Consider the following 17080-nt stretch of genomic DNA (forward strand, 5'->3'; position numbering starts at 1 on the left):
CAACTTCTCAATCATTGCTGCTACTTGGAATGCTTCGTTGATTACAAGACCTTCAGCAAGTAGATCATGAATAATCACTTGCAATTCCTGGACTTGAGTAATAACAGACTTGCTATCTATCATTTTGTAGTCCAGAAATTTTGCGGCAACAAATTTCTTCATCCCGGCATCTTCAGTCTTATATTTCTTTTCAAGCGCATTCCACAATTCTTTGGATGTCTCCATGCTACTGTATACATTATACAGATTATCATCCAGTCCGCTAAGAATATAATTCTTGCATAAAAAATCAGAATGCTTCCACGCTTCAATCACGAGAAAGCGTTCATTATCTGGAGTTTTATCCGGCAGATCAGGAACATCTTCCTTGATGAACTTCTGTAGACATAACGTAGTTAAGTAGAAGAACATCTTCTGCTGCCAGCATTTGAAATCAATCCCGAAAAATTTTCCGGGTTTTTCTGCCGGTGCCAACGCCGGTGTTCGGCTTGTCGTTGCGTTGGCAGTCGCCATCGGAACAGCTTGGTTTTCGTTTTCAGTCATCATCTTTTTCAGAAAAGAATGACACAAACAAACGTTTAATACACGTTTTCAAACTGGAGTAAAAATCACGTAGATTTTAATATCCAACAAAACGCCACGAAGGCTTAACTCTCCAAAACGGGAGTACACAAACCACAAAGGTTTTAGTTTGCAGAATAATAAGAATAACACAAGTACAGAAATAAATATTAAATTCCTTAAGATTGTTATTCCCGTCAATATTCCTGTATTTGTAAATATTAATTCTGCAAAATATAAGTTAACGTAATGAAACAATAATAATAAATTCGAGCCCACTGAATTCACAGTGTTTCCTTAAGGAATTTAATCCCCTCCTAGTACCCAAGGTAATGGATTATTTCCTCCCAGGATAGAACGAATAACACACTGGTGTAGCGGTACTTCAAACCCCAGTGTTTCGGCGAACACAAAGTTCGGTAGCAAATCACACTTACAGTTGCTTTGTTTGAAGTTAAAAAATAATGCAGAACGAAGGAGTATATACTCAGAAAAACGTATGGAAGTTCTGAGAGGAAGGAATGCAATGTATAGCCAATTTGTTGAGCGAATTGTATGTTGAGTTGAGTATCTTTCTTCAACATTTGCTGCTCATATATATAGCAGCCAAGAAGGAGTGCAAGACCAAACGTCCACCCTTCATGGTGGAGCAAGCATTACATGTTTGTGGAGCAAGCAGAGCAAGCACTTCATGGTGGGAAGACCATTATCCGGCTGCCAAATTATCAATACACGGATTGGAAAATATCCGTTTATAAATACGGATAATCTTACGTTAATATTTACTATTAACAAATAAATTTGGTCCAAAAAATTAATCAATCAATCGATCATTTGACCAAATCCAAATCCAAATCCAAATCCAAATCCGAAGCCGAAGCCGTAGCCGTAGCCGAAGCCGAGCCGAGCGAGCGACGACGACGACGGCGCGAGGCTTGCTTTCTTCTTAACTCTTTAAGAGCTACAAGAAGAGCAATTATATATATACCCACCAAAAATGTCTTCCACTTCCAATATGGGACAATGTCTCATTGTTAAGAGGGGAAAACTTAAAATTTTACTCAAAATTTCATTTTTCCTCCATTTCCCATTCACCCTCATTTTAAGAATATTACATCTTAAAAATAAAACCTCAACAATCCCCCACATGAATGGGGAATGGCTATATCACGGAAGTATGCATGAAAACACTGTGTGATTTACAAGCAAGGATTAATTACATCTGGATAAGTAGGTTTCCCTTTGAACTTTCCGTAGTAAACTTATGTCGGATATACTCGGTCAATCGGTAGATTTGATATCTTTGAACCGTCGATCTTTGGTGTATACCTAGACAACCATAAGTCACACAATCAACCCTTAACCGTCTTTGGTTCTCATTGTTGTGTTCGTTTCAGCCATGAACACCGCCTGGTTTCATAAGTGCGTAGAGAACTGGCCTTACAAAGTTCTCCTTGAAGCGGCTCACACTTCACACTTAAATAGGTGATTCCTAAACGTGTCATCCTGTAGATACACTATTTGATATACCCCGTATCAAATTTAGAAATCATTAAAAAGCCTTAATGCTTTATCCTTGGTACTGAACATTGTCTCATCACGAGAATGGACTAAAATTTTATTTGACAATGTTGAACCGTCATTAATGACTTTGTTTGATCTCTTTGAACCTAGATCTTGGGATCTCCAGTCTTCTAGGTAGAGTTACCGCCACAATGACTTGTTCTCGGCCATAGCCCCATTCCCCTTGATGATTTCTCAACTACCTCTCTAGTTAGGCCTTTTGTAAGTGGATCCGACACATTATCACTTGACTTTACATAGTCAATTGTGATAATTCCTCTAGAGAGTAATTGCCTAACGGTTTTATGTCTTCGTCGTATATGACGAGATTTACCGTTATACATGACGCTCCCAGCCCTTCCAATTGCCGCTTGACTATCACAATGTATGCATATTGGTGCCAACGGTTTGGGCCAAAATGGAATGTCTTCCAAGAAATTCCGGAGCCATTCAGCTTCTTCACCGGCTTTATCTAAGGCTATGAATTCAGCCTCCATTGTAGAGCGGGCAATACATGTTTGTTTGGACGACTTCCAAGATACCGCTCCTCCACCAATAGTGAATACATATCCACTCGTGGACTTAGAATCAGTTGAACCGGTGATCCAATTTGCATCACAGTATCCCTCAATCACCGCAGGGAAATTACTGTAGTGCAATTCAAAGTTCTGGGTATGTTCTAAATATCCCAAAACTCGTTTCATTGCCATCCAATGAGATTGGCCTGGATTGCTCGTATATCGACTCAGTTTACTTATAGCACAAGCTATGTCTGGTCGTGTACAATTCATGATATACATTAAGCATCCCAATACACGAGCATAATCCAATTGTGATATGCTTTGGCCTTTGTTCTTTGCTAATGCAAGATTCACGTCAATTGGAGTTTTTGCAACTTTAAAGCCCAAGTGCTTGAATTTTTCAAGTACTGTCTTAATATAATGAGATTGTGACAATGCCAGACCTTGAGGAGTCTTATTGATCTTAATTCCCAGAATTAAATCAGCAACTCCCAAGTCTTTCATATCAAACTTGCTATTGAGCATACGCTTAGTAGCATTTATGTTGGCAATGTCATTACTCATTATCAACATATCATCCACATATAGGCAAACAATGACTATGTGATTTGGAACATTTTTAATGTACACGCATTTATCACATTCATTTATCTTAAAACCATTTGACAACATTGTTTGGTCAAATTTCGCATGCCATTGTTTGGGTGCTTGTTTTAGTCCGTAAAGAGACTTAACAAGTCTACATACCTTCTTTTCTTTACCTGGAACCACAAACCCTTCAGGTTGTTCCATGTAAATTTCTTCCTCCAACTCTCCATTTAAGAAGGCCGTCTTAACATCCATTTGATGAATTTCAAGACCATACACTGCAGCTAATGCTACTAACATCCGTATGGACGTAATTCTTGTAACTGGAGAGTATGTATCAAAGTAGTCTAGACCTTCTCGTTGTCTATACCCTTTGACTACGAGCCTTGCCTTGAATTTATCAATAGTGCCATCATCTTTGATTTTTCTCTTAAAAATCCATTTAGAACCCAAAGGTTTATCATGAATAATCACTTGCAATTCCTGGACTTGAGTAATAACAGACTTGCTATCTATCATTTTGTAGTCCAGAAATTTTGCGGCAACGAATTTCTTCATCCCGGCATCTTCAGTCTTATATTTCTTTTCAAGCGCATTCCACAATTCTTTGGATGTCTCCATGCTACTGTATACATTATACAGATTATCATCCAGTCCGCTAAGAATATAATTCTTGCATAAAAAATCAGAATGCTTCCACGCTTCAATCACGAGAAAGCGTTCATTATCTGGAGTTTTATCCGGCAGATCAGGAACATCTTCCTTGATGAACTTCTGTAGACATAACGTAGTTAAGTAGAAGAACATCTTCTGCTGCCAGCGTTTGAAATCAATCCCGGAAAATTTTCCGGGTTTTTCTGCCGGTGCCAACGCCGGTGTTCGGCTTGTCGTTGCGTTGGCAGTCGCCATCGGAACAGCTTGGTTTTCGTTTTCAGTCATCATCTTTTTCAGAAAAGAATGACACAAACAAACGTTTAATACACGTTTTCAAACTGGAGTAAAAATCACGTAGATTTTAATATCCAACAAAACGCCACGAAGGCTTAACTCTCCAAAACGGGAGTACACAAACCACAAAGGTTTTAGTTTGCAGAATAATAAGAATAACACAAGTACAGAAATAAATATTAAATTCCTTAAGATTGTTATTCCCGTCAATATTCCTGTATTTGTAAATATTAATTCTGCAAAATATAAGTTAACGTAATGAAACAATAATAATAAATTCGAGCCCACTGAATTCACAGTGTTTCCTTAAGGAATTTAATCCCCTCCTAGTACCCAAGGTAATGGATTATTTCCTCCCAGGATAGAACGAATAACACACTGGTGTAGCGGTACTTCAAACCCCAGTGTTTCGGCGAACACAAAGTTCGGTAGCAAATCACACTTACAGTTGCTTTGTTTGAAGTTAAAAAATAATGCAGAACGAAGGAGTATATACTCAGAAAAACGTATGGAAGTTCTGAGAGGAAGGAATGCAATGTATAGCCAATTTGTTGAGCGAATTGTATGTTGAGTTGAGTATCTTTCTTCAACATTTGCTGCTCATATATATAGCAGCCAAGAAGGAGTGCAAGACCAAACGTCCACCCTTCATGGTGGAGCAAGCATTACATGTTTGTGGAGCAAGCAGAGCAAGCACTTCATGGTGGGAAGACCATTATCCGGCTGCCAAATTATCAATACACGGATTGGAAAATATCCGTTTACAAATACGGATAATCTTACGTTAATATTTACTATTAACAAATAAATTTGGTCCAAAAAATTAATCAATCAATCAATTGACCAAATCCGAAGCCGAAGCCGAAGCCGAAGCCGTAGCCGAAGCCGAGCCGAGCGAGCGACGACGACGACGGCGCGAGGCTTGCTTTCTTCTTAACTCTTTAAGAGCTACAAGAAGAGCAATTATATATATACCCACCAAAAATGTCTTCCACTTCCAATATGGGACAATGTCTCATTGTTAAGAGGGGAAAACTTAAAATTTTACTCAAAATTTCATTTTCCCTCCATTTCCCATTCACCCTCATTTTAAGAATATTACATCTTAAAAATAAAACCTCAACACCAATTTGACAAACCAGTAATGAATATGATTAGAAATTTTCATAGATTACACCCTGTTAGAATGGATTCTACATTCAACTCAAAGACATTAAGTAACATAGTTTAGAGCCAATTGAAGAACATAAATCCATATATTTATGTTTAGAGTCAACTTGTGAACAAATTCAATGTAGACTGAATAGGCAAATAGACTAAGATAAGAGTGTCAATAAATTCAAGATGTCAAAAGCAACCATAACTAAATGACTGACCTTTTTGACTAGTGATTTTCTAATCGGGAAGTCATCTTTGGCAGATTATCTACAGGAACACTTCAACAGAATGTGCTTTATGCTATATTTGCATCTTTCCTTTTTTTTTTTTTTTTACAAATTTTTCATAATTACTCTTTACCTGATTGATAAAAACAATAGTTATGTACCACTAAAGAACATCTTAAAGCTTGCCTCTTTGTACTCGCCCGAAACCTTCCATCCCCGTCGCCAGATATGGCAACAAGCCTACCTAGACTTTATCTTTTGATTTATAACAGTGTTTTCTCGGCTAGCTTGTGCGTGCTTTGACTATTCCACCAGCACATGTAGTGAGTAACTCTGCCCATCAAAACTTAAACAGACTATTTGTCTCTTTTGGAACTTAAACCTTGATCTCTCATAGTTTTCATCCCACTTCATTGACCACTGGTCCACACTGAAGAGACATAGATAGTACTAAGATCACTAAGGCAGAACATTGACAGACATGCTACTATCCAAATTGCAATTTACAAATACAAAGTGGTCATGATAGCCAGTTTCTTCATAGATAGATTACAAGAAAATGAGTCACTTTACACAAGTATGGACATAACTTACAGAAATTTACACTTCATAAATAAACGCCACACAGATCACTGCAAAAAAGCTTTTGCAGTTTAAATAACAGTCAAATGCACAACCCTTAACAGCAGTTACAAGAAGCAAAAGAAAAGAAAAGAAAAGTTCCTCCTCTTATTAAATTAGAAGACTCACAAAAGGCTCAAGAATGAACAGTTATGTCCACATTCATTTCTTCATGTATCTTAGTCATATACGACTCATTTATCTCCTCTGCATGATTGGCCTCATTGTTAAATTTGTAAATGGCAGTACTGCTCTGAATATTTACACGGTCTTTCCTATTTCTGGAATCAAAGGCAGCATTTTCATTGTAAACTTCAAGACTGTGGCAAGTTCCTCGATCATAAGTGCCCATCCCTTTGTTTAAACCAACTGAGTCACTGCAGCTCTTCCTTCTGCCCAACTTCGGTGATTTCGCACGTGTTGGCGGTGCCTGCAGTTCAAAGCAATAAGAATTTAGAATTATAAGGTGGTTATATTCCATAGACAGTTAAGGATATCAACATTTGAGTAACCTTGTCGGCACTTTCACACACTCGTAAGGCCACTTACAACAATGGAAATATTTAAGTGCAGATCAAAATTTTGGTGAACACCTTCTTCAATCCATAACAGTGACGGTAATGCATTACCTTCTTCAGTTCAGTCTTTGGTGGAGGTCCCTCGTGGTAGAAGCTTGGCATTGGACTTGCCTTAAACATCAAACTTTTTCTCAGTTGCTTTATAGCTGCCACTCTCTCTTCCTAATTATTGAAGGTAAGAAATAATGAAGGAAAAGATATTTATAGTTGAAGTTAAGATATTCATATACTCAGTCTTCCATTGGTATTCCACTTATACTAGAATAACAAGCAATAGTGGTAACAGCAATAAGATGCACCTTTGTCCTTGCCTCCCATTGCATTTTCTGGGCCTCCATAGCTTGATGTTTCTCCTCTAATTTTGAGTAGAACTGCAAAGAGAAAATCAATATAAGAACTAACCAATATTTAAACATTTTACTTTAAGAAAAGAAGTGAAAATTCCTTTCTCATCGTTGTTCTTGTTGTCATTTAAAAGGGGCTAAGTGAGAGGAACAACATTGTAGAAAGTAGGAACCCAAAACACGATAAAACATAGAACTAAATGAGCAGTTTCTGCAATTCAGTAAATCAACAGCTACCTCTTTCCTTTTCTCTGCCCGTTCAGATAATCGGAATATAGGGGCTGACGCAGCAGTGGCCCTGGATTTTCTTGATGGTAGCATAGCACTTCTCATTGTGGATAAGTTATCAAATAGCAAAGCAGCATCATAAGACAAGGGAACACATTAGAAATAGCGCAAACCTTATTAACTTAAATCAGGAGGAGAAAGTGGATACCAAGAAGTAAGTGAGCATGAGTCTTCTTCATCAGAATGCTTCTTATTATCAGGTTGTAGCGGCTTCCTAGTTGCAACTGGTGAGGACACCTGGACACAAATACAATAGTCACGGAATCAGTTACTAACAGGCAGTTAGATCCATAGACTAAAAGTGTAATCACTAAGCATTAACATTTCTGAAACAGTAACAAATTTAGGAGGAAGCTCTCTCATCATAGGAAACTAACCTGGTTTTGTTTCGTACTTGGGACTCGCGAACTATTGGCTTCAGGTGACTTATGCACAAAACTAACATTGTCTAGATCATTCCCAACAAGACGAGTTCCTTGAGACGCACGCTTCTCAGTTGCCAAAGCAAATGGCTGAGGAACTGTACACTTTGTTTTGCAGTTTCCAGCAGTAGATTTGATTGCCGATTTCACTGAGGCTCTTGACCTCTTGTTATCATCTTTTAATTTTGAGACTTCAGATTTGTTCTCCTTTGTAGGTAATTCAGTCTCACATTTTGAGCTCTGTGTATATTGCTGGTTGGTACTTTTAACTTCACAAAGTTTTGATATCTCAACTGATACTTCAGCTGTGCATTCCTTCACTTCATACTCCTTTGTTTCAACACTCTCATTCAGCGTATCAGTTTCTTGCTCCCCTATAGTAAGCTTCGGTGACTGAACATCTTGATTACCGTCAATTATGTAACTTGAATCTGGAGACGCACCATCACAGTAACTTACGCTACCATTTTGCTCCTTGTCCATACAGATATCAGTAACTTCCAGCTCCATCAATCTCTGAGATAAAGTAAAATAAATAAGAAAGCATTAAATAAAACTACGGGCTTCAAACATGAAAAAATATCTGTTTGATCCACCACATATGGATCATGTAATTTAGTTATTTGTCTACCAAGAAAATGTTTGCTTACTCATATACTTTTATGTATCTAAATTTTTTTCTTCATCCATCTAATGTTTTAATCAATCTATGCACACTGATTACTGAATAAGCAAGTGCATGCATTAAACTGAAATAGGTCCTTTAGAAAATAACTATATGAAACAGAGATCTAGCAAAGCACACTTTGAACTTTGCAGTTGGAGGCTTGGAGCTACATTTATCTTAGTTTGAACTTTGAAGCCACTAAATTGCGCACATAATGAATTTAAGATACCCATATAACAAACACATAAGGCTTGCCGTCATAATTAGCGATGGACTAAATCAAAAAAGAAAAACCACTGATGTACTTTATGTAATATTTGATCATTAATGTCCTTCTATTTGTATATTTTATAGTCAGGACAAACTACAATGACATTTCATCAAAATAAACCGAATTTTCTCTAAGGACTATGTTATCCATTGTTAAACTTGCTCATGTCTTTAAATGAGGGAATACCCCAACCCCAAAATTCCAGAATCTGAGTATTGAGCTGCCTTGGAGTCTGAGCATCCCCTCACGATAGCCAAATTTCAAACCAGTCACAATCTCACGAAAAATTAGTCAACATCTCGTCACTGTCATTATGTGTTTGACACCAAATGATTTAATGTAGAGCTTTTTAACGAACATAGGGTGATAATAATAGAGCCTTTGCAACAGCAAAATAAAGATGGAGACTACAGTTTAGGCAACATGAAAAGGTAACCCCACAATCATGAAAAGGAAAAGAGGCAAAATCTTTTTGTTCCTCAACAATTAAATAAGCAAAAGGAACATAAAGATAGCAGTACTAGTACTATGGCTCAAGAAAGGAAAGTCGATACCTCAAATGATAACACCAGAACATTTTCCCCATACCAGGTGATCAATTCCATTTACATACTATGTGAATATGAACCTCAACTTATAAACAGAAAGCATCCATATATACCTATATATGAAAATAAGTGGCTACAGACTCCTATACAAGTAAGCAAGAAATCCAAGATCAACAGTTTGTGTCTGAACTTTATGGGATCGAGTTCGAAAATCTAGCACAACTCATTTGATTTACTGAATTTGAAATCTTTCATAACTTATTTAGTGCATTTTAACACATATACAGGGTCTGAACTAAAGCTACCAAATGAACCTAATATTTTCTATAACCTAATTTTTCCATACTACATCTGCCCCTGTTTGTTAAGGAGGTTCTAGATAATAGTGATTGGAGAAAAGATAGAATCTTTAACATGCATTTCAATGGAAATGAGTAACTATTTTGAAAGTTAGAAACACATAAGTCCTTACAACAAGCAATATACATTAGGGATACGCGAACAAGAAAAACCACATATTTCTTCTGAACATTATCAGTGCTGAATGTATGATAGGAGCCAACAAATATTTTATAAGTGCTAACTAATTAATCCGTCCCAAAATATTTCGCATATTCCACTTCCCAGAAGTCACACTAAGCTCAGTAACAGTCTAAGGTGTGTCTTTTTCCACTTTGATGGAGTATCATTTTAGCTCAAAATAATGACTAAGTTTATCCTCACTAAGGGCAGTCCGGTGCACTAAGCTCCCGCTATGCACGGGGTTCGGGGAAGGGCCGAACCACAAGGGTCTATTGTACGCGGTCTTACACTGCATTTCTGCAAGAGTCTGTTTCCACTGCTTGAACACGTGACCTCCTGATCACATAGCAGCAACTTTACCAGTTACCCGAAGGCTCCCCTTCAACTTTATCCTCACTAAGCAAAAAAAAAAAAGCCAAACAACTTGGGACCGAGGGAGTACCAGCTGAAACGTAGAAAAAAACAAAATTACATGTATTGGTGTCATGTAAAACGAAACATTGTAAATTTTCAGGAACCCCAAATCAGAATTTCACCTCTAAGTCAACCTCTAAAATCTGAATAATTCTATTTAATTAATGGAAAAAAATCATTCCAAGACTCCAGAACTTCACTTGATTCTTCAACTGAAATGTGGAGTCAGCTGAAAAATCACAATTTTACCCTCATAAACCCATTTCAAGACTCCACAGTCCACATTCCTTAGCTCCTTCTAAATTCTTACACCTACCAAAACTATAGCTAAAACCTCAGTAAAGTCAGCCCGGTGCACTAAACTCCTCCGCTATGCATGAGGTCCGGGAAGGGCCGAACCATAAGTGTCTATTTATTGCACGCAGCCTTAACAAGAGCCTGTTTACACGGCTCAAACACACGGACTCTTGGTCACATGCCAGTTACGCCATGTCACCCCTTCAGTAAAACCTCGGTATTTATACCCAAAAGGACTCATCCTTTAAAACAACATTTGCTTTTAAAAAAACAGTGTTGAGACCCTATGTGGATCTAAACCCAGAATTTACATTGCATTAAAACCAAAAGTTCCCAATACAAGAACCAATAACAACGAACCAAATGAACTCACAGTAAATTTAAATTTACAAAAAAAAAAAAAGGGGAAGAAAGATTTACCAAAAATGTATCAAGAAGAACAAGAACATTAAACCCAGAAGAGAGATGTGTAATGTGTGTGAAATGTTTGAATTTTTTTGTAACTGACCTTGGAAAGGGTGTACTTAGTTTGTTTGTTTGGGTTTGGGTTTAGTTGTTTCTGTGAGTTTGCGCCTTTATCCAGCGGTTCAGGGAGCGGTGTGTCACTATATGTAGGTCGTCCCTGTTACTGATATATTTATATGTCTCTGCTTCTCAACTCCAAATAATTTAATGGAAAATAGAAAAAAAGGAAAAAGGAAACAGGAATAGATAAAATAATAATAGTAGTAATAATGATAATAAGACCAAAAAAAAGAGGATTTTAAGTATCAATAAGAAAATAGAAAAATGAGAGATCTCTTTTTATTTGTTCCAATTTGTTCCTAAATAAGGAGCCAAAATTTTAATCTAATGGGTTCTGAATTTTAAAATAACGACTTTAAGTATATAAATTTAATACTTATACATGTTTAATGAATTTCTTAATACAAATACGCTATTTGAGTAAAAACACTATTTGTTAGTAAATTTCAGGATACTTTCTAGATCCTTTAGGCAGAAAAAATGAAAAAATAGTCTCTTTAGTTTGAGAGTTGAAAATGGTCCCTTAAATATATTCGTCAAATAATTAACAAACGCTGATTATTAGATTCAACAGGATATTATGGAAAGGAAAATTAATCAGAAACAGCAAGAAAATCAGTCAAATCCCAAAAATCGCTACGCCTCAATTTGAACCAAACACCAGAAATAGTAAAATAATGTAGAAAGTACATATCAAATAGTTGCACTAAACTCCAGAAATAAACAAAAAATAGTAGAAACTGCAAACCTACATCACCAAACGTGAGCTCATGTTAAACTCCTTTTATTTTCAAAACTTTCGTTGAATTTAATTCAAGGCTTGTTTAATATTTGATGAAGATCAAAAATGCTATTTTTTACTAACTTATAAAATTAAAACTGCTTTAAAATATATTTAAGGGATCATTTTTGTCAGTTTTCACTTAGGTGCATGCATTCATAGATTGACAATGTGAGAACTGGAACTGCTTTTCCTAGAAAAATTCTGAAGCGTAATATTAATACTTTTGATCACAGCTCAGGGGTTAACTCATACCCCCTGAAAACGATGCACTTGTTTACCTATTATTGGTAATATATATATATATATATATTATCATCCAGTTAACCAAAAAAAAAGTGGAAAAAGAAAAGAAAGAAATATGAAAACCTTAATTAGGTATAATAATGGCTAAGAGGCCAATGAAATTTGAACTTGTTACAGCCAACACACATCTATATTTACCTAAGCTAAAAATTGAACAATCACCCAAAGATGTAGCTAGGCGACGTAATTGAGCTTGTCACCCTTACCGAATTGTCTTAATTCAGAAGAAGCTTTGGGTTCACGATTTTAACTAAAATTATTGAATTTTAAATTTATAATTTATATATATTTAATAAATTTTATAAGATAAATTGAGGATTTGGACAAAAGTTACAAAATTAGATCAAACTTGTAAGCATAGGAGTAGCTCCGCCCTGGTTTTAGCTATAATAATAGAAATTGTTTCGATAGAGAATGCTTTCCTTTAGCTTTTTCAAGGCGAAGTTGCACTAATTGAATTAGCAAACTTTAATGAGTATCGGAGTTTTAAAAAAAATAAAAATAGAAGGGAGAGAGACGGACGGTAAGACTTTGAATTGGTTTGAACTAGGGGCGTTCGTCGGTCGGCACGGTACGTTATTTAGACATTTCGATTTGGTATTTTTGGTATTCGATTTCTTGAAATACTATACCAATACCGTACCTAATTAAATTTGGTATGGTTCGGTTTTTCTCCTTTCGGTTTCGGTTTATTCAGTTCGATAACTTCGGTTTATTCGGTTTGAATACTAAGTTGACAAAAGCAGATACCAACCCAGAGAGATAGAACTGTACATAAAAGAATAGATTTGATCATTAGAAATGTCTTGTTAGTTGCTTAGAGTTAATTGATAAAGTTAGAGAATAAAGGAAAGTAAAATTTTAGATTTCTTATATTTATGTTATTAAATAATAATATGTGTATTGTGTAATATAATATATATTTCGGTACAATATCGATATTTCGGTATTTTATAAATACCATACCTAATACCAATTTTTTAAAAAACTTAAACCAAATACCATGCCGAATACCAAAATATCGAATAACAAATACCAAAATTTTTGGTTTTGTTACGGTATTCGGTATTTACCAAATTTCGTACCGCCCTAGTTTGAACTACTTGCAAATACCAAACAAACTATATAGTATAACTAATAACTTAATTTGCGTAATGTTGATCTTCGAAGGTGGCGTAATCATTAAACTTGAATTTCTATCTTTTATGGTTCCAGGATTTTACTTTAAAAAATTGAAGTTTCATTCTAAAGGACGATCTGAAACAACCATTACTAAGTAATTTTTTACCAACACAATATAATTCAAGAAACTTTTTTAAAGATACATATTAATAATATATTTGTCACTACGAATCGAAATACATGTTGTCGTAAAAATAAGAATACGTGTACGTTGCAGCAGACATATAGGTTTATAAGGTTAACTGGTACTGTAATATAATAACAGCAGATATATGTAATTATGTATAATGATTTGTAATCTTATTCAGTTTTGAAGACATAAATTACCATGTCTGTCATGTAATTACATTTATAACTAAGGATCTTAGAGTTATTGCATTTCTCATTCTCTTATTCTTTATAATGATATATCTGGTCAACTTGCATGCAACTTAATTATTAGGTATATGTTATCTTCTACTAGTAAATATATCCGATATTATTATCTGCTAAGACTTAATCAAATGTAAAAAATACCTAACCATTTGTGTATATTTTCACCTTGGTCGCTTATGGTTTTCTTTTCATTAATTCCTAAATTTAAATTAAACAAGAAGATGATCTTGATTAACTCAAGTAGATTAGAGAAAAAATGCCTAAACTTGACGCTTTAACCATAAAGAGTTAAACAGTCAAGATGACGTTTATGTCTCAACTAAAACATGATTAGAGACAAAGAATTGTGCAATCAATTATTGCTTTGGTCCCATCTTTGATTACTATTTGCCAACCCTTTTGATAAAGCACTAAAACCTTTTTTAATATTTTAATTCCAACCACACATTTTATTTTAGTTTATTCTTATAATCTCTCTAGTTTGACCAAAATATATTCTCCAAAATATAAAAATTAATTTAGAATATTTGGATCCTTCATATATGGACCCATTATTGAACCTATTTCAAGCAACTAGACTGTCACTATGTTGTTGCATGTTTTTTTTAAGAATAAAAATCATTACTTAACTTATTATTTCCATGCATCTTCTTAAGAACACTTCCCTCTTTTTCTTTCACTTTGTTTTCCCCCCTTTTTTGGTGAGTGGGGGAATCAATGTTAGAACGAATTTATGTGCATAAAATTTGTCTCAATCCAATGTGTGTAACCTATCAATAATTGCATTTATGAAAAATTGTTTATTTTATCTTTTTTCTTAATTTTGTGAGAACTCATGCATGTATCATGATATCTTTCAATAGGGAGAGCGACAAATTGCGCATTCATGAATAAATAATTTTAAATAGGCATCTATTCAGCCGCTTAGATTAAAAATAGTCGATTATAATATATGTATAATTCATATATAATATATATGTATAATTGTGTAAAACCAATATACTATGAAAAATAAACAGTAGATCTGACCGGATATTTGTGTAAAGATCGGTATGTATAATAGAGTATAATTGTGTATAATCAATGTATCACATATACCGAAAATCTACCATATGCTCGAAAAAAAGAAGAAGCAATATACCAGGCGACATATTCACCTTTTCTTATTATCCCCCCCTCCCCCCCCCCCCCCCCCCCCAAAAAAAATATTGAAGTGACAGAGTTATTATACAGAAAGCTAACCGAATACCAGATGAGAAATCAAAAAAAAAAAGTTCATTAATTAAGCCATTTGTTCTTATTTACGTTTCCTAACCCTAACTAAAACTATAAAACAAAAATCCTAAAGCTTCTTGGAGGTTAGTTCATCTAATCTAATTCTCCACTCAAAGCAAAGTGGCCCATGAAAATTCCAACATCTAACTAATATACCATAATCTTCTTAATTAAGTTTAATATTTAGAACACTTTAATCTAATAATGAAGTGGTTTATCAAAAGCATTCACCCTTATGCTCTATTACGATGGATGTAATACCTAAATTTTGATTTTTTTTTTGATAAAGAATCCACCTAAAATCCAACACATCTAATTATTTTATTTATTTGAATAATATTCCAAATTCTTTGAGGATAAAAGTTGATGTGTTGGTTTGATATATGACATGAATCATATTATAGTATAGTGACTTGTGAACTTTTAGTGTCGCAATCATAGGAAGGTTAGGCTTAAAAGCAAACAAATGACAGATATGCAACGATTATCTTAGAATTATCTTATTTCTTGCTCACTAAATGACATGAGTCAACTAACTATAAATAGAATAAAGTTATATTCTAGCTACCAAAAAAGAGGTAATTTTTAACTTTTTATTGATTGTTTGGTCGATAATTAGAGCTGGAAATGATTCGTGTTGTTCTACGAATTTATTGAGAATATAATCTCGATAGAAAAATTAACAAATGATGGTAGTTCCATGCACTACAATGCAAATGCATAAGTTTTGAGAAAGTTCTACCAAATACACAAAACTACACCTATATAATTGTATATCCATACATACATGTGTGTGTTGTGTGTGTCTAGAGCAAAATGGTACTACGACGACAACAACAATATACTAAATATATTTTCACAGTGTAGGGTCTGATAAGAGCAGTGTACGCAGACCTTACCCCTATCTTGTGAAGGTAAAGAAGCTGTTTTCGGTAGATCTCCAACTCAAGGAAAAAAGTAGTGAAGAAGCCATATTGAAAATAATAAAAACAATAACAATAACAACAACAAAATATCACGCAATAAGAAAACAGAAATAAGAAAAAATAACATATAGTAATAGAAATGAAGACTAGCAAAATGGTACTAATAAATTGGAAAAATGAATTAAATAGATGATGCACTGCTTTCCCATTTTAATATCTCTAATTTATTTTACAAAGTGTTGGAAGGTTTTGGGCATTAGCGAGAGGGGAATATAATGACAGTTGATAGCTGGCAAATAATAATAGTGTAAATAGATTTATTTGGGAAAATGGATTAGTTTTATGAGCTCATTAGTTTGCATCTGTGATTTTGGTTAGGTGTTTGGGTGATGTAAGTACCCTTTGTAATATTTAAAAAGGAAAATATTATCACAATTGGTAGCTACCTAATACTCCACAAAATACATTAAACTTTTAGTAAAGAAAAAGTATCAGTCTGAGCTCATAGGTGCATTTGCAATTTTTTAAAATATTGTAAGGAATTTTTATATTAAAAAAAGATGTAAGGATATATCTATTGATTCTTTCTCCAAATTTATCTAAATGTAATTTCTTGTATACAACGTATAGGTACAATTTTAGAGAACAAATTCTTCTCTTTATCCGTATTTGTGTTTCCTGTTTTCTTCACTGGCTAAACGTGACATAGTTCTAAAGCATTTATACTGAAAGATATTCTGAAGCATTACAAATATACTTTTTGTAATTTAATTTAAGATATTACTAAATATATTGGTATAAATTATGTATCATTTATGTATATATTAGTTTGTCTTTCAATATTAAAATACGAAATGTAATAAATTGTGTAACTTTATTTGGAAAAATATTGATTCTTATGAAATTAATTGCTAAATATAATTAAAACCCATAAAGTTGAAGAGTTTTATCGAAAATTCTTACTAATCTGAACAGCTCACTATATCACAAAGGTGCCATTTATCACCTTTGGTTAAATGGTGAACAGCTCACTATATCCCAAAGTAACTTTAATTGTGTGGTTAAAATTTAAGTGATATCAAATTTATTGAGCAAATTTCAATTCAACTATGATATATATTGGTAACTCCCAAAAGTAAGAATATGTTGATTATCAATAAATCATCACGTAT

The 17080-nt window shown here is 34.4% G+C and overlaps 1 protein-coding gene across 2 annotated transcripts; it reads right to left on the reverse strand.

Moving 5' to 3' along the window:
* Nucleotides 1-6083: 6083 nt before the first annotated feature.
* On the reverse strand, nucleotides 6084-11194 carry LOC104119779 (protein WVD2-like 3). Of its 2 annotated transcripts, none has more exons than XM_033652441.2 (7): nucleotides 11047-11194; nucleotides 7775-8335; nucleotides 7546-7634; nucleotides 7347-7434; nucleotides 7065-7136; nucleotides 6817-6927; nucleotides 6084-6617 (listed from the first exon to the last, which is right to left on the reverse strand). In XM_033652441.2, the coding sequence occupies exons 2-7, from the start codon at nucleotides 8327-8329 to the stop codon at nucleotides 6324-6326; spliced, it is 1209 nt and encodes a 402-aa protein (XP_033508332.1). In that variant the 5' UTR covers nucleotides 8330-8335; nucleotides 11047-11194; the 3' UTR covers nucleotides 6084-6323. The 2 variants fall into 2 exon arrangements, with proteins under 2 accessions (XP_033508332.1, XP_033508331.1); XM_033652440.2 differs by having other exon boundaries at nucleotides 10959-11145.
* Between the last annotated feature and the right edge of the window lie 5886 nt (nucleotides 11195-17080).

Source organism: Nicotiana tomentosiformis, chromosome 9 (genome assembly GCF_000390325.3).
Source record: "Nicotiana tomentosiformis chromosome 9, ASM39032v3, whole genome shotgun sequence".
Classification (NCBI taxonomy): domain Eukaryota; kingdom Viridiplantae; phylum Streptophyta; class Magnoliopsida; order Solanales; family Solanaceae; genus Nicotiana; species Nicotiana tomentosiformis.

Excerpts from the sequence above, each read along its gene's own strand:
- LOC104119779 (XM_033652441.2), bottom strand. The coding sequence starts at position 8,329 with ATGGAGCTGGAAGTTACTGATATCTGTATGGACAAGGAGCAAAATGGT. Across the intron at positions 7,635-7,774 it reads CAAGTACGAAACAAAACCAG|GTGTCCTCACCAGTTGCAAC; the intron begins GTTAGTTTCCTA and ends ATTTGTGTCCAG. Across the intron at positions 7,137-7,346 it reads GGGCAGAGAAAAGGAAAGAG|TTCTACTCAAAATTAGAGGA; the intron begins GTAGCTGTTGAT and ends TTCTCTTTGCAG.